This window comes from Urocitellus parryii, chromosome 5 (genome assembly GCF_045843805.1).
Source record: "Urocitellus parryii isolate mUroPar1 chromosome 5, mUroPar1.hap1, whole genome shotgun sequence".
Classification (NCBI taxonomy): Eukaryota; Metazoa; Chordata; class Mammalia; order Rodentia; family Sciuridae; genus Urocitellus; species Urocitellus parryii.
The window spans coordinates 24,287,133-24,311,564 of NC_135535.1; the positions used below are offsets into that span (position 1 = coordinate 24,287,133).

The 24,432-nt window shown below is 41.9% G+C and overlaps 1 protein-coding gene across 1 annotated transcript; it reads right to left on the reverse strand.

Annotated features, from left to right (window-relative positions):
* Window positions 1-2,321: 2,321 nt before the first annotated feature.
* Window positions 2,322-24,432, reverse strand: Amdhd1 (amidohydrolase domain containing 1). Its single transcript, XM_026398258.2, has 9 exons — window positions 24,191-24,432; window positions 19,804-19,910; window positions 18,430-18,494; window positions 15,568-15,845; window positions 13,729-13,954; window positions 11,019-11,143; window positions 4,541-4,634; window positions 3,512-3,672; window positions 2,322-2,697 (listed from the first exon to the last, which is right to left on the reverse strand). The coding sequence occupies exons 1-9, from the start codon at window positions 24,325-24,327 to the stop codon at window positions 2,610-2,612; spliced, it is 1,281 nt and encodes a 426-aa protein (XP_026254043.2). The 5' UTR covers window positions 24,328-24,432; the 3' UTR covers window positions 2,322-2,609.

The window sequence follows — 24,432 nt, forward strand, 5'->3', positions numbered from 1 at the left end:
GGGTCTTTGTGCTAGAAGTTTGTGAGAGCAGGAGCCAGAAAGAAGATATGCTGGACAGGGTGGGGACCAGCATTGCAATAATTCCAGGCTTCTTACCCCATCATGCCCAGCTTCCTGGACAAAGTATCTGATGAACCAGACAGCAGGTGACCAAACACATGAACTGCTCCTGACCAACGTCCTGATTGGACAGGGAGCACATGATTGCTGACAGTTTCACTCTAATTGGATGCAGAAACTCCTCTCTCTAAAAGGTCCCATCCAGCAATGCCATATAAATCCCTAGACAGCAGCAATTCAGTGGCAACCCACCAGGGACCCCTCCCTTGTGGGAGATCTGCTCCTTTCTGTTTCAAAAACAAATTGTTACTTTGCTCTCACCCTCCATTGTTCCTGAGACAAAGAACCTACACTTTGCATGTCTCACTAGGTCCTCACTGTGGCAATGTTGGCATGTGGGACCTCTGGAAGGTGGAGCATAATGGGAGGTCTTTAGGTCATCTAGTGGTGTGTCCTTGAAAGAAATAAGGCCTTTCTCCTGGGACTCTGGCAAGTTCTTGCAATGCCATTATTACAAAAGCCTAAGCTTGGCCTCACACTGTCCCTCTCTGGCTCCATGTATCCAGATGTGATTGCTTCCTCTCACACAAACTCCCACCACTGAAACCTGCCATGAGTTGACACAGCCAAAGGGGACCCCTGCCAGAACCCATGCCACACTCAGAACTTTTCAGCAATCAAAATTCTGATCTAACTAAGCCTATTTTCTTCATAAGTAGCATACCTCAGGTATTTCATTTTAGTAACAAAAACTAATATGGGCATTTTGATTTGGTTTATACCAAATATGGTAAAGTCTCTCTAATGCAGACTCTGTTAACCTAAATTTGGTGATAATTTGGTATTTAATGTTTACTTGACAAATTACTTTTTATAAATAGGACAAAATTTGACAATGCAGCTGTGGTTATAAAGCTAATGTAAACATTTTAAAAAGATTTCAGTAAACTCACATGGCTTAAAAATACCCATTTATATAAATAATCATTCACTCTGCAAATGATTTTGCAATTGGCTTGTTCAACTTTGTTAAAACAAAACTCGGATGGACAATACAGTGATCTACTCCCAGGGCTGTAAGGAACAATAGTAATAGCAACAGCAAATATTTATTGAGAGTTGTAAAATCTTTTTAGGGACTAGTGAGAATCAAAGACTTAACAATTTTAAAAAACTACATTATTGGGGTTGATCAAAATGCAAAAGACTCCTGTATCCCTATGTAAACGGAGGAATCTTGAACTCCACCATGACACTTCATGGCTAGGGTTGAAAACACAGTATTAATGGAAGGACATCTTTCCCCTGGGGACACTAGTTCATCTGAAGAGCATCTAGAAAGACAAACTGTGTAAAGAGAGAAAATACTGTTTGCTTGTTAGAAAAGGCTATATTTTTAGCTCAATTTGGGGCATATCACTTGGATTTGCTTCCATCCCACATTGTTCACCAAATATAATACGAATGCGGCCACGTCAATGTTTATAGCAGCTCAATTCATGATAGCTAAACTATGGAACCAATCTAGGTGTCCTTCAATAGATAAATGGATAAAGAAAATGTGGCATATATATTCAATGGAATAATCCTCAGCTTTAAAGAAGAATGAAATTATGGCATTTGCCAGTAAATGGATGGAGTTGGAGAATATCATGCTAAGTGAAATAAGCCAATCCCAAAAAACCAAAGGCTGAACATTTTCTCTAATATGGGAATGCTAATTCACAATAAGGCTGGGGGCCCTAGATAAGAATAGCTTTACCTTAGATTAGGTAGAGGGAAGTGAAGGGACGGGTGGGGAGGGGATGTGGGGATAGGAAAGATAGTAGAATAAAACAGACATTATTACTATATATATATATATATATATATATATATATATATATATATATAACTGCATAACCAATATGATTCTACAACATGTATACTCAGAAAGATGAGAAATTATATCCCATCTATGTATGATATATCAAAGTGCATAAATGCACTCTACTGTCACGTATAACTAATTAAAACAAATAAAAATTTTTAAAAAAACCAAAACTGAAATTTGAGATTCAGAAATAAAATGGACATTTCAAGCCAAGTCTGCTTTTCCCTCAAAGGTATTTCTGTGATTCCCCCACTATATTAATCTTCAGAATATTTTTTAAAATACTTTTTAGTTGTAGATGGACACAATACCATTTATTTATTTATTTATTTATTTATTTATTTATATGTGGTGTGGAGGATCGAACCCAGTGCCTCACACATGACAGACAAGTGCACTACCACTCAGCCACAACCCCTACCCCAATCTTCAGAATTTTAAAACCAATGTTTGTGAGACCATTTAATGATTTCAGATTATCAGCACCATAGGTTTACCTTTTTACATGTCCCTTGATTCAAATCAATTCCTTGGGCTTTTCAAGTGAATTAATAATACAATGAAGTATATTTAGGTTTAAATGACATGATTCTGGTCAACCACTAAGGTACCATCTCTTACAGATGAATTGACTGATTTGACACAGTGGAAGTGTCTTCTCTTTCCTTCCAGATTATCATTTTTTGTAGATGACTTTTCCTTTAGTTATAACATATTCAATTAATTCATGATGGCCTCCAAACTGGTAAATCAAATGCTCCCATCTAGAAAGAAATCAAACATTTTTTTCCAATGGATACAAGTCAAAATCATCACTGTACATGATCTGCAAATGCATTTAAAAACTTGATTTACACCAAGTCCATTTGAGCTTTTTAAAAAAGTGGTAAATATCTAACTAGTCTATAATAAATAAAGTATTGTTTAATAATGTCATTTAAGAACTTGATCTTATAATATTTTCTTCCTTACATGATGCACAAATGGTAACATGAATTACCACTCATTATTTTTAATGGAAGGAGTGAATTCCTACCATAAAGGGTAGAACTGTACAGCCGTTCTCCTCTGTTGAATACGGGGTCCAAGGGCTGTGATCAGCACATGAAGGTCAAGCACATGTACAATATTTTAGATTTAGAACAATAAGACCCAAATTGTCACAGCGGAGGCCCAAGCAGTAGCAGATGCATGGGAGATTTGGGAATGAAATAGATCTCAAAAGTCAGAACCAGGATGACAAGCTGGAGCTGGGAGCAAGCAGAAGGTCAGGAACCAAGCAGAAAAACAAAAACACAGGCCAGAGGACACTCCAAGTCCACAGTCCAAGTAAACAGAGCAAGACCTGGAAATCCATGAAACATACGAGACAGATGACGAGACCAGAAAACTCGGTCTCCGCTGAGGCTTGGCCCAGGGAGGCAGATGTTCTGGTTGGAAACAGGTGAAGAGAGAGAGGAGTGGGTTGTGTCTGAGTCTAGACAGAGCCTGATACTAATAACTACTACAAACAGAATTCAAACCTCATCTGCATCTGCAGTGGGCATAAAATAAAATAGCCCAGTTGAGAACACTCACCGGGATGAATTGATGATAATGAGGTCTCCCTGTTTGCCAACTTCCAAAGATCCATGTGTGTGAGATTTTCCCAGTGCATAAGCCGCGTTGATGGTGGCAGCAGCCAAGGCCTCTGACATGGACATTCTCATGTTCACACAGGCCAGATGCATGACCATTGGCTAAGGCAGGACAAGAAAGTATTGAAGGAAAGTGACAAGATAGTGTTCTCAGGACACACAGCACAACAAGTGAATGTAGATTACTGTCCAGGCTGAGGATGTGGCTCAGTGGCAGGATTTGTGCTCAGCAAATAAAGGTCCTGAGCTTGATCCCGCACCCACAACCTTGCACCTTACAAGAAATATATAGGTGGGACTTGCTGGATTACTATGGGAAAATCTAAATGTACACATAAAGGTTATTATGCTTTAGGAAAATATTCTTTATTATTAAGAATCATTTAGCTGGGTACAGTGGCGCACCCCTGTAATCCCAGCAGCTCTGGAGGCTGAAGCAGGAGGATGGCAGGTTCAAAGTCAGCCTCAGCAAAAGTGAGGTGCTAAGCAGCTCATCGAGACCCTGTCTCTAAATAAAATACAAAATAGGTCTGGGGATGTGGCTCAGTGGTCAAGTGCCCCTGAGTTCAATCCCCAGTACAAAAAAAAAAAAAAAGAATTGTGTTTTTAATATTCATTTACAACTCTTCAACACCCTCTGTAGAAGATGAACTTTCCATTCATACTTAATAATTAAAACCATTTTGAGTTTCTGCTCTGCTCCAGAGAAGGAAAACTGGTTAATGTAAAACCATAATGCTCAAGGCTGAATCAGAAAATAATGCAAGTAGAAATTTCTCTCTTCTCTTCAGGCCTGGAGGCACTCCTGTGGTGCAGGGAAATCCAATTATTCTACTGTCTACACTTTCTTGTTTTACAGGGAAATATTTTCATAACCTTTATACATTTTAACAGATGGTGAAATATTTTTGAATTATTTATATGCTTGGTAGAGACTGTGCTCAGAAAAACACATGAAAAAAATAATTACCATTGAAAAACAATATGCATTCGGGTTGAAATCACTGCCCAGGGCTACTATCACCCCTTCATCTAACATCTTCCTGGCTCGAGGCTGCTTCAGTCTAAGGGGAACAAGAAAAGGAGGTCAGTCTCCAGAGTTGGAACTTTCACAAAACAGATGTTTAGAATGGAAGAGAACTTGAGACTGTCAGCCCCATTGTGGTCTGGAAGAAGAAACAGAAGTTCCAAGTTACATGATCAGTGGTGCAGCACTCTAGGACTCTTGGTTTTCTCGTTCTGCTTTTGGAATTACTCGCCTATCATTTAATTTGTGGTCATTTATTTTGTCAATCTTTGTATGCATCTTCAGAGATTGTTGCTAAGGGAGAAAAATATCATTTACAAGACAAATGATTTTCAATAAACCAATAAAATTTTCTAATAAAATCTGATAAACTTTTTGTTACTTTCAAATTAAACAACTAATGATGTTAGCATAATGCTACTTTTTATTAATTTCCATTTGCCCCTCCTATCTATCTATATCTATCTATCTATCTATCTATATATATATATATATATATATATATATATATATATATATTTTTTTTTTTTTTTTGGTAGGACCTATTTAAAAGTTTTTTGGGGTAGGACCTATTTAAAGAATTTAATGTGTGAAATGTTTGTGTTTCTTTCTGGGTTAGGCATCTCCTAGATCTCCTTGGCAAGAGTCTACCTTCTTCAGGATCTAACTCAAAACTTACGTCAAAAATAAACAGACCAGATACTAGTTAAAGTGATGAGACTGGATTCAATAATAACTATTGCAATAAGGAAGAGTACAATAGGCATGGAACCAACTTCCACTTGTGAAGAGGTAACCTGGTGTTTTAGAGAGAGATTGAGGGAGCAGAAATGAAAAAGCAGCAGTTGCTCAAACTGTCTGGGAAGTGGTAATTTGCAAAACACTGGGGGCTTGGGGTTGGTCTGTGAGCTCTGGGTTCCTTAATTGGTGTTTATCTGGAGGGGATTCAAACCTGTACCTTAGGCGGGAGGCAGAGGCCTAGTTAGAGCAAGAGGCCCCAGCCCTGGGAACCCAGTGAAAGTTTTCTGCTTGAAGGATTGCCTGTCAAAGAAAGGGCTCTCAAGTCCTTGAGAAGACACTTCTGGGTTGCAGAAGATTTACATCTCAAAGAGGCAGAGAAAGAACTTAAAATCACAAGCTTTTAAAAGTAACTGCTATAAGAAGGTCTGGAGGTGGGCTATCTGCCTATCAACAGATTTTGGGCTGGAACAAAGAGTACTTTCTCCTTGCACCCTTGAGCTTTCATAGGCAGGCACTGCAAGGAAGGGAGGGACAGGGTCCTCCTAGGGATGCAGCTGTTTAGAAACTCTGCAGGGGTTTGTTGCAGTCTCTTGGAGGGGCGTGGGTGAGTAGATCATTTGTGCTGAGTCAGCAGTCTTTGTAGCCCGTGGTGGAGGCCTAGGCTACCCCCTCTGGGAAGGCTTCCCAACCATCCCTTTTGGCTACCACCTTCTCTGCCCTCCCATGGCACCCCACACTCCTCATTCGCCCTTACAGGACTAGACTGCTTGCTGTTGCTTCATGATAATGCCTGGACTGATCCTCAGCCTTGGATGGAACAGTACAGTTTACTGATTATTACATACAGCTATCGAGGGTGACCCTGGGCCCTCCCCCCAAACCTACTCTATCTCTGGCCTTACATCATTGATTGGTTGGGACTCATTTCTCGTCACTACCCTACCTAATGCTGCATTCCAACCACCAGAGTTCCCTGTTTGGACATTTCTGAGTTTGCCATTCTCCTCGTCTAAAATGCCTAAGATGCAATCATCTAAAGCCAGTCCACGTCTCACCCTTCGCTGCTTATTCTCCCCGACACCCCTTACTCCATTCAAAAACAATAGAACTCTCCCAGGTCTGTTTGCATTTACCAGAATTTGTGCATTAGACTCAAGTTCTTAAAGGCCCAGACCATCTATCCGTTTATTCATCAATGCACCCCCAGCACTAGTACAGTGTCTGGCACAAACAGCTGCTCGATATACTTGCTGGAGGCATTCATTAATTTTTCATTATTGTTTTTGTTGCATTAATCTTTTGTTTCCTTCCCCCCAATACAGGCACTTCTTGGCAGTTTCAATGGAAAGAGTACCATCTCATGTACGGTGCCTAGTGAAACATGGTGGGTCATAGATGCAGCCAGCCATTCAGAAAGCATCCAGTTAGCATGTGCTGGGTGGCACCTTAGTCATCCTTGAGTCCTATTTTTAATTTTTTTTTTCTCATGGGGCAATTCATCAGAAAAATATTGCTGGCTCTGCCTTAAAAATATATCCAGATTCCAAATGATATGCAGACCCCTGCTACCAGCATGGATCCAAGTCACCTTCTCCTCTTGCCAGGATATTTGTAAGACCATCCTAACAGGTTTTCCTGCTTCCAGGAAAACCCTACTATCTATTCTCCTTAGAGCGGAAAGAGGAAGCTTTTGGAAAAATAAGTCAGGTCATGTCACTGAGCTATTGAAAAATGCTCCAGTGGCCTCCCATCGACTTACAGGCTCCCCAGGACTCAAAGCCCATCAAGTGTGCCCTTCCTTCTGCCCTCAGCTACCGCCTTTCCTGACAAGGACCTTGCTACCCTCAGCTACCGCCTTTCCTGACAAGTGAGCCTCTCAGGCCTCACTCTTGCTCCCAGAACATTCAGTGCTCTTCCACTATTTCATTGTTTAGAACACCCTCCTAAACAATCCCGCCCCTCCAGACACGGCTCACTCCTTCACTTCTAGATCTGTGCTGGAACATTCCTCATTCAGAAGTCTTTTCCTGCTAGGCGCAGTGATGCATGCCTATAATCCCAGCAGCTCGGGAGGCTGAGGCAGTTTAAAGCCAGCCTCAGCAATGGCAGGGCGCTAAACAACTCAGTGAGACCCTGTCTCTAAATAAAATACAAAAAAATAGGGCTGGAGATGTGGCTCCCCTAGTACAAAAAAAAAAAAAAAAAAAAAAAAGCCTTTTCCTGACCAACCTAAGAACATCACAGCCCAACCTCACATCACAGCCCCCTCCCCACCAGCACTCCCTATTCATCTACCTGACTTTGACTTTTGCATAGCACTTTGCATCGCCCAAGGTTTTGTATATTCATTTGTCCTCAGTACCTTGTCTGTCTCCTACCATTAGAAGCAAACTCCTTCAGGACGAGGACTTTGGCATTTATTGTTGCATCCCCAGTGCCTAGAACAGTGCCTGGCAGCCAGCAGGCCTCGGCACACAGGTTGGTGTGTAAATTAATAAATTATGAGAAGTGCAGAGACGACTCCTGTCCTTGAAGTATTTCCAGTCTGGGCTGATAACTTGTAGGATCACTGAAAATGTTTCCCAACAACATGTCAGTGAAGCAGAGGTCGGGTACAAGGAAAGGTAGTCGGCCTCTCCCTGATCCAGTCTGAGAACCTGAGTGGATGCCTGGGATCTCAGATAGTACCAAATCCCAATATATACTGTGCATTTCCTGTATATACCTACCTATGAGAAAGTTGAATTCATAAATCAGGTGCAGTAAGAGATGAATCACAATAACTAACTAGAACAATCATAACGAAATTCTGTGGTAAAAATTATTTAAAATTAAAACTTGTTTCTCTCTGGGATTTCTTTTTCATTGAATATTTTTAGACCACATTTGACCAGGGGTAAGCAAATCTCAGAAGGCAAAATTGCAGATCAGGGAGATGACTGTAGCTTTGAACTTTCCTGGAGGTTATTCTGGTGGTCTCCTCCCTTCTAGAGCTACTCAGAGGGATGGGGAGTGAGGCTCTTAAAGTATTAAAGGAGCTCCATTAAAAATGAAGGTAAGTGTTTCCTGAATAAATATTGTATGCAAATATTCACAAAATACACAGCGAAAGGAAGCTGTTCAGTGGCACTAGGTAATGGCTGTTGTCAAAATGAGAATCAAGGGCTGGGCTGTGGTTCAGTGGTAGAGCATTCACCTGGCATGTGTGAGGCACTGGGTTCGATCTTCAGCACCACATAAAAATAAAATAAAGGTATTGTGCCTACCTACAACTAAAAATATATACATTAGAGAGAGAGAGAATCAAGAAGGAGCTCAGGCTAGGCGCAGTGGCTCATGCCTGTAATCCCAGCAGCTTGGGAGGCTGAGGCAGGAGGATCACAAGTACAAAGCCAACCTCAGCAACTTAGCAAGGCCCTAAGCAACTTAGTGAGACCCTGTCTCAAAATAAAAATAAAAAGGTCTGGGGATGCAGCCTGTGTTTAAGTGCCCCTGGGTTTAATCCTCAGTACAAACAAACAAACAAACAAACAGGGAGCTCAGGGTACAGCAGGGGTCCCTGATGGTCTCTCCTGATTATATTTCCAGAAAAATACAGGAACAGAGAAGTCAGAGAGGAGTGAGGCCTCTTTAACTGCCCTTGTGGTCCAAACAGGACACAAGCCTATCAGCCGATCAGTGCCAAGGTCTCAGACTTTTGCTCCATGTTAAGAGAGTAAAGATAAAGGAAAGAAAGCCTTTTATTGGTGTGCATAAGAACTTATTCCTTGAATGGTGGAGGATTAGACAAATTAAATATTGACTGATGACTTCGACTAATGCTATCCAGATCTGTAAGAGAAGCAGTTGGTCAAACCAAGAACTGTTACTGGCATTTTCTGATTGTAGCCTACATCACATCTACTCTTAAACCAAGTAAATATTAATAATAAAAATGTGTGTGTGTGTGTGTGTGTGTGTATGTATGTATGTATGTAATCCTATACATTGGGAAAAATAACACTGAGATATTCCTTTCTTTTCCCTCTTAAGAATACTTTGAAGCCTGGCCTTTCTCAACCTTGGCACAGTTCATGTCTCGTCCTGGATGTTTCTCGGTTGTGGGGGGCTGCTCTGTGTATCGAAGGATGATTAGGAGCATCCTGGCCTCTACTCATCCCCTCCAGTAGCACGACCTTGTTGTGGCAACTAGAAACGTCTCCTGACATTGTCAATGCCCCTTGGCAGGCAAAATTGCCCTACAGTTGAGAACAGCTATCTGAAGATTCTAACTGCAGAATCACCCCCCACTCCAGAACCATATAGCCTAACCACACAGAAAGCACCTTGTCCTGAGAGAAAATAAACTTTATCTTTTTGGGGGGTGGTGGGGAGACTGGGGATGGAGTCAGGGGTACTCAACCACTGAGCCACATCCCCAGCCCTATTTTGTATTTTATTTAGAGACAGGGTCTTGGGGCTGGGGATGTGGCTCATGCAGCAGCGCACTCGCCTGGCATGCGTGCGGCCCAGGTTCGATCCTCAGCACCACATACAAACAAAGATGTTGTGTCCGCCACAAACTAAAAAAAATAAATATTAAAATTCTCTCTCTCTCTCTCTCTCTCTCAAAAAAAAAAATAGAGACAGGGTTTCACTGAGTTGCTTAGCACCTCACTTTTGCTGAGACTGGCTTTGAACTCTCGATTCTCCTGCCTCAGCCTCCAGAGCCTCTGGGATTACAGGTGTGTGCCACCACATCCAGCTAATAAACTGACTCTTGAATGCTGGCTTCCCAAACCACTGACTTGGGAGCTATCACGGAAGAGGTACCATGGAAAGTGTCAAAGGACCTCAGATCTCATGTTCAGCAGAACTAGAGCAGTGGGCAAGGCGTACTCAGTTCATAGAGGGCCCACAGCAAAAATCTCTAGGAAGTTTTTACAAACTTTAGTTCACATGTGTCCTCATCCTCCCACTCCCAGGGGTCCTGAGGATTCTGGTACTCAATCATGGGACTATAAGCATCCATTTAGAAAACATCTCGTTCAGATTCTGAGTGTTGCTGAATGAATATCCCTAAGATCTTATGCCTGTTCTTAAAATTATAGAACCTGTTTCATTATTTTCTTTTTTGGTACCAGGGATTGAACCCAGGGGGTGCTTAAACACTAAGCCGCATCCCCAAAACTTTTTTTTTTTTTAATTTTGAGGCAGGGTCTTGCTAAATTGCGTAGGGCCTCTAAGTTGCTGAGGCTGGCTGTTGTGGTTCTCCTGCATCTGCCTCCCGAGCCGCTGGAATTACAGGCGTGTGTTTACCACACCTGGCAACCCAGGGCCTTACACATGTTAGGCAAGTGCTCTACCATTGAGCTCCAGCTCTGCTGTTTCATTATTTTCTAATGATAAAAGTAATGCATACTGATTTTTAATTGGAAATTTCTGAAACCCAGGGGGAAGAAAGGAAAAAGAAAGCATCACCTTCCTCAATAATCTCACCATCCAAAGGCAATTGGGCTAAGCTCCTTCCGGAGGGTAATTAATTTAAGAACATTTATCCAGAATTGGCATCTTCCTGAGCTAGTTTCCATCATTTGCATTTCTCAGGATTTGTAGGGGCCATGGCATAAAATTTAGACTCCTTAGAAGTCTATGTCCCCACAGCTGGCCTGCGTGTCGGGGTGAGCACCGGTCTTCTCACCTCAGCATGTACGCCGTGGTGGGCAGAAGGACCGCGGCACACCTGGCCGTTGCCATGGCAGCGATGCCTGCATCACTCACTTCTTCCAGGTGGCTGATTGCCTGGGCTCCCAGTTCAGCTCCAAGCTAAGCAGGATGGGCAGAGAGGAAAAGGTTTAACAAACAGCAGCAACAACAAAGCCACACAGCACCCTGAAACTGATTTTCCTACAAAAAGAAAACAACACTCTATTAGTAAGATTTCTTGTCAACTCTCTCTTAAAATAAGCACAAGTCCCACAATGGACACATGGTTTATAATTGACATTCATTTGAAAATTAGCTGGGTGCTACTTTTTTTCCCCCTTTTGGTACCAGAGATTGAACCCAGGGGCACTTCATCACTGAGTCACATCTCACCCCTTTCTATTTTTTTGTTTTTGAGACAGGGTGTCCCTAAGTTGCTGAGGCTGGCCTCAAATTTTTAATCCTCCTGCCTCAGCCTCCCCAGTTGCTGAAATCACAGGTGTGTGCCACCAATGCCCAGTTGCTAGGTGCTACTTTTAAAACTAGTTTTAAACAAAAATGCTTTCAGACAGTTCTGAAACAGAAATTTTTACGAAGCTTACAGATCCGAAGGAAATAAATTATAATTATCATAATAGCATCGTAAAAAGACAACAGAGATGTGTGTTTGGGGAATGTCATTGCACTCTGCGAAACATACCAGTTGGGAGAATACACTTCAAAAAATGTGGAATTATATCAGTGATTTGAGACTATCAACTTGAACTTGATTTCCCTCCAGGTGAGAAGCTGGGGCTAGATTACTAGAAGCACTCAAAGAAGAAGGAAGGCTCTGATGACGGTGGAAGCATTGCTTTAAAGGTCCCCTCGGCTGAATATCTTCATGTCCATATTCCCAGCCAGTGAGTTTGCGCACGTAACAGGTGACATGGAAAGGAGAGTAGGCTGACATTGATGTGGCCTAGGGAGGCTGTATTGCCACATCCAGGACAGGGAAGAGCTGACCCCTCTTCAGGCAGCTTGCTCTGGCCTAAGAAGCTTTGAATTGGGGCTCTGGGGAGTGTGGTGGTCCACAGGACTGATGATGTTCCCCAGGGGAAGTTTCTTCTTGACCTTGGACCCACCCTCACTCTTCTAAACTCGATTTGCCGGTTATGGGTATTGACGTCTATTGATTTAATCTAGCGGTATCTTGGTGACCATCCAGTTTGCGTTCATTCAACAAAATTTCAACAAGTATTGATTTACGAAAGGCCATCTGTACTCTGGGCGCTGTGCTGACCTCCAGGATCGGGCGAGGATCGGGTGCAACGCTCAGGGTGCTATAGTCCAGAGGCGATTTTAACCCAGTGGGATAAGGACTGGGAGAAGCCATAACCTAGTCTTAGAGAGGGCTAGGAAGAAGTCCCAGAAAAAGTAGCTAAGATGAAACACGGGAGTTAGGACTAGTCAGGGAAAGGGGACTTCAGATGAAAGGAACAGTATGTACAAAGGCATGGGGTATTGAGAGTAGATTTTTTTGTGGCTGGTTCATGACAGAGAGGCTGGATGGAGTGAAAGGAGGAAGGAGGTAGAGAGGTAAGGAAGGGTCAGATCCTGGTAAGCCACACACTGTGTTTGGAATTTGTTCTAATTCGAACCACGTTCATCCTTTATGTGGCCTAAGCAATGGAGGGGAAGGATGGAGGGGAAGGTTAAACTGCATTGAGGGAATGGGTTAAGGGAAGGGATTAAGGTGGATGCTAGATTGGAGGCCAAGAGGACAGTTATTGAGGAATCCAGGTGGGAGCTGAAGGTGGTTTGAACCAGGCAGTAAGGAGAGAGAGATGGACATAGGAGGAGAATTGGGAGGCTTTGGTGATTCGTTGGTAGATGGAGGAGTCAAAATGATGCTTAGGCAGCAGATGGATGATGGCGTTGTCCACTGGGGCAGAAAGCACAAGACAAGGCTGGAAGTGATATTAAGACATCTGGTTGGCCATGCTGTGCTTGAGATGCAGGTGGAATGTTTGCAGCTGTATTTATGTACCCAGGGCAATTGTTTTTAAGCTCTAGGGCTCAGAAGAGAGATGTCTAGACTCACAGTTGTAGGGACAGTCCTAATCACTACTGAATTCGTCACACCTTGAACAGTGCCCAGCACACAGGTTGAAAGAATGAATAACTCAACCTGGGCAAGACAGGGAGATTTGAAACCACCCTGTGACTGTTCATGGTGGGCTCCACCAACATTGATCCAGATGCCGCCCCAAGAAGATTCTAGAAGCTACATGTGAAATTACTGTACTGTGCCAGTGTGGCTTTGTGTGCCAACCAAAAATATGTTGTGAGTTTAATAACTGAGATCACAGAGATACTTCTTTCTCTACGAGTACCACCAGCCAATAATAATAAAAGTAAATGATCAGGCTGGGGATGTAGCTCAGTGGTAAGGCATGTGCTTAGCGTGAGTGTGGTCCTGGGTTCAACCCCTAGCATCCAAAAGAAAAGAAGTAAATGATCTGCAGAAGAAAAAAAAAAGTAAGTTTTTTAGTAGAGGTCAGGGTTTTTTCCAGGCCCAACCAGACCAATCTGCACATTGTTCAAACAAATTTCCCCACTCTCTATCTTTTCAGAAGGCGACTTTGAACAGATGGATTAGGTTTCCCATGGCAGGAATGTGCAAGAACGCATATTGACAAGGATGTGCCAAAGGTCAGCCATACCTCAGCAGCCTTCACTGGGTGCAGCTCATCCCCATGGAAGTTAATCTGTAACCCCATCTCTTTTCCACTTTGAAGAATCCTTCTGGTAGAATCCAGATCAAAGACGCCCTTCTCACAGAACACGTCTATATTGTCAACACGCATTTCCCCATCTCTGCCAAGTGCCTTCAGCTTCGGGAGATGGTTCTTGATGATGTCATCAGCAGCTTCCTTGGCAGTTTTTCCTCTGATGGAAGAAAATGAGATTACCATGGGCAAATATATGTATCCGTATGTATATATATTTTTGTACAAAATACATATATATGTATATATGTGTATATACATACACACACAAATATATATATATATATATATATATACATGTATATATGTATTTTTTTAATGGAGAAACAGTTATCTGGCATTTGAAGTATAGGTAAATAACCTCTAACCTCAAAAGAGCTAAATCTCAGGACTCTTTATAGCTGAGCCATGCCAACACAGCAGAGGTATTGAGGTTTCTGTATGCACCAACCTCATAGACAGAGATGCAAATTGCTCACCCATGCTAAAACACCCATGCTGCCTTTGGGAATGCCACTAAGGCCACCTGACTGCAAAGGTGAATTTCCACCAAGGACCCTTTTAAGACATCCTGGACGATTCCCTGAAAACCCAACTGTGGTTCCATGACCTAGGCCCTAGTTATCACCCTGCCTTTTTCTTCCTCTCTCTCCACAATGTTTCCTGAAGCATCTGCTAAGGCTTCCTGTCTCACTCTCAGCAGACATGGCCAAAGAGGACAATAAGAGACCTTGAAATGCTTTTTTAAAATTTGGGGTCATTCTTTCTTGGAAAGGACTGGACTCTTACAGTCAGACACAGAGCTCTACCTCTTGTGATTTGCACCTCAGGGAATCAAGACACAGAACTCGGAGGGTTGTTGGCAGATGGAGAGAATTTCTGCAACACCTCAACCCTATATTGGGTACACAGAAAGCTTTTGCTCAGTAACACCATTCAGAGGGTGGATAGAGGTCGATGATGAGGAGATGAGCACTTACATAAATAATTTCTACTTCTCAAGACAATCCTAAGGAATAGGGTGTTATGAACTCTGTGTACAGACATGTAATTCATGTTCCAAAAAGCTGTCACATCCTCAAAGTCACTCAGATAAGCTGGATTTAAACTCAAGTTTTATCACTCTAAAGTCTGAGACTTTGCCATACCACATGGCTTTTTCTGTGTGTATGCAGGGAGGACAGACTCTCATACACTTTCTATTTCATTTGGGGGGAAAAATCTACTGTTTTCCATAGACAGGCTGTGTAAAAATATCTCAGTGAAGTTTAAAGTTTTAACAACTTCAGAAATATAAATGCTAAAACTTACAACAAAGATCCTTGGAATATTTATAACTTAATGTTAATTTTTTTTTAATTCTTCTAATGGTGGGGGGGGGGGCAGTTCTCTGAGTCATCTAGACTACAAGGTTTGATCTCTATAAGATCTTACTATTAACCTCTACTTTTATGCTACTTTACTGCCTTATGTGAATTCGTTTATCAGATAAAATTATTCACATTAGCATCTATAGTCTCAAAGGACTACAAAGGGTCATTTCTTTTTGCATACCAAAAGAGCTTGAAACGACTCATATTATTCCAACACTGAATGTAGCTCCATCCTCAAACCACCTGTCCTAAATGTCTGGTCATAGAAGCAGAACATCTTTCCAAAGCCTTATCTCCTTGCAAGAGCTAAAGTACTGATGCACCTCCATCCTTGGGGAACGCAGTCTCCGCTTCATTCCCACTACCTGAGTTACACCCTGATCCCACCCGCTGAGATTACTTGGGCACTGAGTGAGCCCCGCAGTAAGTGGCCGAGATGCCCATGCGCCCCTCTCGCCGGGCACGCTCGATCACGCGCAGCATCTTGAGCTCGGTCTCCAGGTTGAGGCCGTATCCACTCTTGCACTCCACCAGCGTGGTGCCAGCCCTCATCATGCACTGAAGCCGCTGCTGGAAAGAGCCGAACAGCTCCTCCTCCGAGGCTTCGCGAGTGCGCTCCACCGTGAAGTTGATCCCGCCTCCAGCCTGGTGAATATCCATGTATGTGGCTCCTGCCAACTGAACACACCGCTGGGTCAGGGGAGGTTGCAGACAAGGCATAGAACCTACCTCCATGGGGGATATTATAACCCAATCAATAACTGGGCTAAGGAACCCAACAGTCACTTTCTCAGAAGAAGATATACCATTGAAGAACAAATATTTGAAAAATGGGCAACTTCTCTAGTAATTAGAGAAATGTAAATCAAAACTCATCCTAAGATTTCATCTCACTCCAGACAGAATGGCAATTATCAAGAATACAAGCAATGATAAGTGTTGATGAGGATGTGGGGGTTTGGAAAGGTGCACTCATACGTTGCTGGTGGCACTGCAAATTGGTGCAAACACTCTGGAATGCAGTATGGAGATTCCTTAGAAAACTTGGAATGGAACCACCATTTGACCCAACTATCCCACTCCTCCAGTCTTTACACAAAGGACCTAAAATCAGCATGTTATTAGTGATGCAGCCGCATCAATGTTTGTAGCAGCTCAATTCACAATAGCTAAACTGTGGAACCAACCTAGATGCCCTTCAATAGGTAAATAGATAAAGAAACTGTGGTATATATACACAATGGAATATTAATCAGCATTAAAAGAGAGTAAAATTATGGCATTTTCAGGTAAATGGATGGAGTTGGAGAATATCATGCTAAGTGAAGTAAGCCAATCCCCAAAAAACAAAATCTCCAAATGTTCTCTCGGACAAGTGGATGCTGATCCAAAACTGGGAGTGGGGAGTCATGGGAAAATGGAGGAACTTTGGGCAAAAGGAAGGGAGGGTGGGGAGGATGCAGGGGGGCAGGAAAGATGGTGGAATGAGATGGACATCATTACCCTAGGTACATGTATGACTACACATATGTTGGGACACTGCATTGTGTACAATCAGAGAAATCTAAAGTTGTGCTCCATTTGTGTACAATGAATTGAAATGCATTCTGCTGTCGTGCATGCCTAATTAGAACAAGTAAATAAATTTTAAAAAGAAAAAAAAACACCTATGGATGTTGCTAGTATTTTTACCATAATTCCTCATCTTACAAAATAAATTTTCTATTGAAAATTTCAATAGAAAAGCCAATTTATGTTGTCTATATGTGTGTGTGTGTGCATAAATACAATTTTTAAAATATTTATTGTTAGTCACACTTTTGCAAATAAAAGTTAAAAAGAAAAAACAAACAGCAGTAATAGGGCACAAGCACTAACTGACCAGATCAGAAAGGACACATATTGGGGTGGGAATATAGCTCAGTTGGTAGCATGCTTGCCTTGCATGTACAAGGCCCTGGGTTCAATCCCCAGCACCAAAATTAAAAAAAAAAAAAAAAAAAAGACACGCATTGTCCTAAAGCCCTGTCATCTGCCAGTAGCCAGATTGAAGGGAGCTGGGGAGAGGTTCCCAAGAAGGTGCTGGAGAGACAGAGATGGGAGATGTGGTGTGTAGGCAGTTGGGATCTCAGGGAAGCAGCAATTAATTAATGCTTTGCTGCAGGACTATTTCAATATTTTATCAACCCAGTCGGTCCCCACTGTGTACCAGCTAAGTCTCAGTCCTCTCTGCATCTTTGAGTGGGTTTGAGACAACAAAGCACAAGGGTTCAGGGAACCCCACTACAATTTTTCAAATCTCCACTAAAGAGACCCAGGGCCATTTTTGTGTCTCAATATTTGGGCACCAGATTTGGAAGCCTGACCTTTGTCACTCAAGCAAATAAAGAGGCTCTTCCTGGGGTCTCATAGGCTCCAGTTACTCTGTACTACAGAGCGTGGGACACAGACTATGTGGGCCTGGATCTCCTGGCCAGAGTTTTCATCTGACTGTGCCATCCTCAGTAAACACCTTCCCTACTCTGGACCCAACTTTCTCCATGTATGTAATGATAGCCCAGGACTATGCATCTCCAAGGCTGCTTTGGCTCTGAAATTCTTGATTTAATAAAATGGTCTTAAAAACAGCTTTAGTTTGTTGAAGAAGGAATATACCTGAAGAAGTTTTTCCTTTTTTTTTCTGAAATAATTCCATTTAGCTGCACCCCGCCCACCCCTGCCAAACAACGTGAAAATGGCTCCAACCAAGGATTTTGGAATTGACTAAGGCTAATATTCAACTAACAGAGACTTTTATAATTCTTAATAAGTCTCATTTTTATTAAAAAAGAGAATAACTTTGTACATTTTATTTTTGTGATTATTTTGTCAAGCACTTTTCCACATTTGACCCCAATGAATGGTAATTTTCAAACCGTTTCTTGGAGCTCTTTCAAATGCTCCTGTAGGTAGTGACTTGGAATGGGGGGTGGGAGGGAAAGAAAGGAAAAATCAGTGGGCGAGTTGCTCACCTTTGTTCTAAAAGGACGGCAGGGCTAAAAATTTTCAAATGCTATTCTACTTCAAGTGTTTGCCAGTTTGACACATGATAGAAAGACTTGGGGCAGCTGTAAATACATTTTGTTGTCTTTTGTTTCCCATTTTCCAAGCAAAAATATCTATTAAAAAGATATAACATGTAGCAAAGGTGGACAGCCTATGAACTTTTTAGAACAAAAGACTTTGTGCTTTATTTGGATTTGCGGTTATTCATTGCAGTTACCTTCATTGCGAACTCATGGACTCTTTCACCAGCCCATACGGGATGTGTGTGGGCATCCACCAAACCTGCAATCAATAAATCAGTTCACCTTAGAGTTAAAAGTGGAGGGCACTTGGACAGCAGGCAGTGTGCATCATGCTGCTCTTAGGGAAGCATGGTAGTGGCCATCCAGCCTCCAGGTAAGGGAGGTTTCCTCTGTATGGCTCATCTAGAATGTTCTAATGGAAGAAAGTAACTCAACCATATAGAGCTACAGCTTCTTTACTCAGTAAGTCCATGCTCAGCAAACAGGATTTTAAACCAGGTTGTCCAAATCATTAGTTGAGCAAAACCAAGGACCGTATCACCAAGGAACAATCATACAACCCTCAACCCCCGAGGCAACTTTGAGAAAGAAAAATATGAAAGATGAATCTATCTTTAAAACATTTAAGCAATCGCTTGGAACTTTTGTTCATCCCGTTCATTTTAGTAAAGTGTGTTGTTATCAAATATTTAAAGCAGCTCATAAATGGTTCTGATTGGACTAAATCCAAAGTCCCTATCCAGATTATTTCCTATCATGGTCTTCTTTTTCTTATGACATTTCACCCTGACTTTGTATTCTGGCCCCCAAAAATCAGAACATAGAGGTTCTGTCCGATGTGTCAATACACATTTTTAAACTATAAAAATTTTATATAAATTAATTTTATTAAAATGTATATATAGTTTTATATAAATAAATTAATTAAATATAAAGCCCCTATGTTTGCATCAAACTCAAAGTTTTTGAGATTTCTCTCTGGTGATCACGTGAAACCATACTAGAGAGAGAACATAGATGGTAGTTAATAAAATGATTTGTTTGTGTTAAAAGTGAACTGGGGTGAATTATCTACAGTGTCTGTAGGTCTTCATACAAAATTAGAGTATTTATAACATTAGAGACAGCCCTGCTTGCCTCCTCTATGCGATGGATTAAAAAGTTATTCCAACTACTCTGGAACTTGAACACAACATGGCTGATTTCTCTTCAGCATGTGAGTGGGAAGAAGTGGAATAAACGAGTGGATTTGATACCCAGCTCTTCCTTTACCTGTTCTGCAATCTTGGGTAAGATATTTTACCCCTAACCTCCAGTTTTCTAATCTGTAACACATAGATAATAACTTCTACCTCACACGGTAGTTACAAGGATTCAACATGAACTCATGAACTCATGTTTATAAAGCAACTAGGCATTCAAGAAGAAAAACTCAATCCATGGACCCATTATTATTTTTTCATACTATTTTAAGACCCTGTTTAAAACAAGCTGCCATTCTTCCTCTTTATGTTCTTAGAGTAACTGATAAAGATGCTTTCAGAGTTTTGTGAAAAACAGGCAAGTACCTGGTAGGATACATTTCCCAGAGCAGTCAATTCTTTCTTCAAAGGTTTCTTCAGAAAACTGTCTTTGGATAGCATCCGCAGGACCAATAGCTTTTATATACCCGTCACTGAAGAGAAATCAAAAAATATTACTAAATTTAGGGGAAATCCTGTGATAAATTTGACTAGTTATTTAAACTATGCTTTTGGATGCCTTGATGTCAGTTAACATTTATTTTGCTTCCCTCTTGAACCTGAGTCTTTGGGAAAGTGACTCAAGCTATACTGAAGACAGAAAGTCAAACCATGTGTAGCAGAGATTGCTGCTTGTTCCCAAATCAATGTCCCCTTTTCTCACAGTACTAGAACCTTAAGCCAGGCTCCCTTCAGCCATGTGTGGCCATGTGACCACATTCTAGCCAGTAGGATTGTTTTCACCCCCTGCTCTCACTGGCTGGAATGAAATCCATAACTAGAGATGGAGCAGCCATCTTGGATCATGGAGTCTCTGTAAAAAGCTGGCCATGGATCCGGACAACTCCACAGAGTGCTGCCATCAACTAGCCCTGAATCTTACTTCTGGAGTTCTATGTAGCAGAGAATAGACCTCTATTCTGTTTCAGTCATTGTTAATTTGGGTTTTTGTTACTCACTACAAATTAGTGTTTCCAAAATAGATGTTCAGGGCTATCATCCTGAGAGGTGGAAAGTGCCTCGAAAAGCAGGTGAAGATAAGAGATTCAGAAATGGGACTGAAGAGGTTTGGGTAACCTAACAATATAAGAGAGGAGGAGCAGAAACTGGATAAAAAGGTAGCTATTATGAAACGGGCTGGGGAGAGGGGAGATGGTGGGTATTATGAGGAGGACACATTTAAGGATAGAATAAGAAATTAAAATTTGAAATTTGGTTTTATATCCTGAGTTATACAACTCTTTGTCACTAACAGCTTTCATCTAGCCCAATTCAATAGTCTTCCTACTGTGCCGTGAACCTGGTAGTGGAAAAGACCAGCAGGGTTAGAATTTGACCCTTGAATGGGAAAGGTCAAAGAAAATGCTCTCAGGACTATTTTTCTCCTTCTCTATCAGAACCATGTCCCATTTGGCAGGAAATTGTACTAACCAGGAGCCATGGGACAAAAGACCTGATAAACTACCGGCAGAAAGAGTTAATGACTGACACTGCTTTAGGAGGGATTGTGTTCCAACAGGGCCAAACCTAAGAAGTAAATCTCTAACAGCTCAGTCTGTGTGGGAGGAGACTTTTGAGGGCACTGGGTCCTCTTCCAGACCACACTAATCACATGATTATCTACCATCTATGGCTATTCATTCATCAGTAGATTCCAAAATATATGTTTGAACAAAGACTTATGTCCAAGGACAGTTATCAAAGGAAACAAAAAATGTATTCTCCTAAAAATGTTTTAAGTAGACATTAACTATGACAAAGATATCTATTAGTGTTAACTATTGGTGAGATTTTCACTGTTTGTTTATTACTAAGTGACATACAAAAAAAAATCAAGGGTATAAAAATAGTATACGTACCTTTCTTTTCATTAAAAAATGTATGTTTATGCAATTCTATCTAAATAGAAAAACTTCTGAAAGGAGAAGCACCTAAATGTCAACACTGGTTCACTAAATGTTGAATTTGAGTGATTCATTTTTTCTTTTCATGCATCTGTATTTTTTTCACTTTTTTTCCATATTTTTTATTGTCCATAGTGCTGGGATTCTTTGTTACTTCTCACTTTTCCACAATAAATATACCTACAGGTCATTTTTTTTTAAGGGAAAAAGAGAATAGGTATGTTGCTGTTGTTTTATTTACTTCTTAACTTTGCAAAGTTTAGAAAGGAAAATTCTACAGAATCTTCTGAAAGCAGCAAAGCAAATCAGCAAGCCTACTGCTACGTGCAGCACCGTCCTCACACGAAAACAATAATGAGGATGGCAAGGGCAGCTCAGTGCTTCAAGTGGCTCTCCAAGAGTTTTGTGAAACTTTAGAATTGACATATAGACTGTCTCAATTACTAAAACCTAAAAACTGCTCTGAATTTACAGATATGACACCCTTCCCATCAGTTAGGTGGCTCTCTGCACAGTTCTTAAAAGCCCTACCCTGCACATACCTCTCTACCTTTGCGCTTACCATTCAGTATTCCAATGATCTTTCCCTGCACCTTGTCCCTCAGTAGACGTGGTTCTTTGAAGGCAGGACCAGTCTCAGCCATTTTGCACCCCTAAGGCTCAGCATTATCTGACAGCTCAGTACATGTTTGATGAATGAATGAAAAGGTCCTGCTTTTTTTTAGATTCATCATCTACCTGACTCTTACTGGCTTCCAAGAGGGAAGACAAAGCACTCATCGGTTTTTGCTTCAACATTTCCATTTTTTTAAAATTTATTTTGCCTCTCTGAAGAACTATTACAAATGGCCCTTGTGGATGAATCTATATTCTCATTCCTACTTCTTTTGTTCATTATGACATTTCCATCTTGGTTTTAGCCTTTGGAGGAGACACTTGTAAAGGAAGTGACAGTTGGTGCTTCTCTTCTGACATCTTCTGGTGCCAAACACACACACACACACACACACACACACACACACACACACACACACAGCCCACTGGTGGAATTTAGGCTGCATGGCAGATAATCACTGAGATAATTTTAGGAAGGGGGAGTTTCTGGAATTCCTCCAACTTTTTTCTTTTTTTTAGGACTTGTTTTCTCTGTGTAGAGCCTAGAAGGAATTGACTGCTGGTGATCTCACTGGGTGGGATTCATTCTAATCAGAACACACCATCAAAACCCATTCATTTCCAGAGTTTGAAATAGAACTTCTTCCAGTCCTCTCTGTACCCCTCTTCCCCTCACACTCTCACTCCCAGTTTGCTTGTCTACCAAAAAAGAAGCAGGATCAGGTTGTCTTTGAACACTCAGGTTCTGCATAAGGAAATGATGTGAAAATTTGAGGCAATTACCTAAATGATTCACTCAATCCAGTACCAGTCATATTTGAGCAGTAAAGTTCTGAATATTCCTGTAACTGCATTTTAATATAATAAATCCAACAAATTCTAACCATAGAGCAGATTCAAGTCAAGAAAACCACCTCCCAAACCAAAGCCTCATTTTTGTTTTATATGGTTTTGATGTGAACATGAAATAGAATGTCTTGGAATCCAAGATATCATATTGGATCCTCTATTTCCCCACCTGGGGTAGATATTTTCTTAACTTTCCAAGCAAGGGTGCAATTCTGATTTTAACAAATTTTCGAGAGTGACACTGTTTTTATTCCTATGTTAATTGAAAACAAAACCAAAGTTCCTATAATCCGGGCTCTTATGCAATAGTGAGCAGCCTCAGATAAGCAGAGGTCTGTTTGCCACATCTGGTTGGATCTTAGCTGGCACCTTGGGGATAGGATGCAAAACCCCATCCAACCCCCAATCCGAATCCAGGTCACCCTCCCAAACTTTTTTCTTTTATTCACATTTGACCCAGAATTCAGAAGGTTAAGAGAAAATAACCGAAAATACCTTCTTTTAATCAGACCAAATCCTGAACCCTATCACCCAAAGTCACTGTCATTGGTCTTCCTGTTATTGGACTTCAGTGTGCTCACCGGCATCAGAGAGGTGCTTTTTAAAATGTTCAGATCTCAGAACTCCATCCCCAGAGGTGTTGATTTAAAGGTCTGGGAATATGCTGAGTGTGGTGGCATACCCCTGTAACCCCAGAGACTTGGGAGGCAGAGACAGAAGGATTGTGAATTCAAAGCCAGCTTCAGCAAGTTAGCGAGGTCCTAAGCAACTCAGCGAGATCCTGTCTCAAAATATTAAAAAAAGAGCTGGGGATATGGCCCCAGGATTCAAACTCGGGTACAAGGGGAAAAAAAAAAGTCGGGGAATAAAGGGTGGAGTCAGAAACCTACCTTTAAAGAAAAGAAAAGAAAAAAGGAAGGAAGGAAGGAAGGAAGGAAGGAAGGAAGGAAGGAAGGAAGGAAGGAAGGAAGGAAGGAAGGAAGGAAGGAAGGAAGGTTGGTTGGTTCCATCTGACAAAGGTGGTCCCTGGCTGCATCTCCAAGAAGAGGCCATGAAACCCCTCTGATTGTTGGGACAGTGGTATTTTAGCAACCCAGGCGGGGACCTGATGTATTCTAATGGAGCCCTCAGTTTGAGCACTTTTTTTTTTCACGGAAGACAACCCAAAGCAGTCCAACATGTTCACACCAGGAGTCTAAAGGACAGGATTGCCACTGTCTCTTTAGATTGCAGGAAAGCTTTTAACCGGTTCCCCCTGAAAGTACTCAGCAAGCTGCGGGAGCCCATGCTGATCGCGCCCCGGCGCTGGGCGCTAGCAGCCTTCCCCCTGGGCGCCGGCCACTTACGTGCCCACCACCAGGCTGGCGCCCTCCAGCACCGCCAGGCTGCGCAGAGCATCGCCCACCAGGAAGCGCTCGCCGCGGGTGCACACCAGCACCACTTGCCGCGCGTTCTCCAGCAGGAGGCGGTGGCCGCCTGCCATGTCGCCGGGCGTCTCAAGTCTCTCTCGGGTAGGCCACCGGGCTCCAGCCGCGAGCGGGATGGCGGAGTCCCCAGCGGGTCCGCAAGCTGAGCCGCTAGGCCGGGA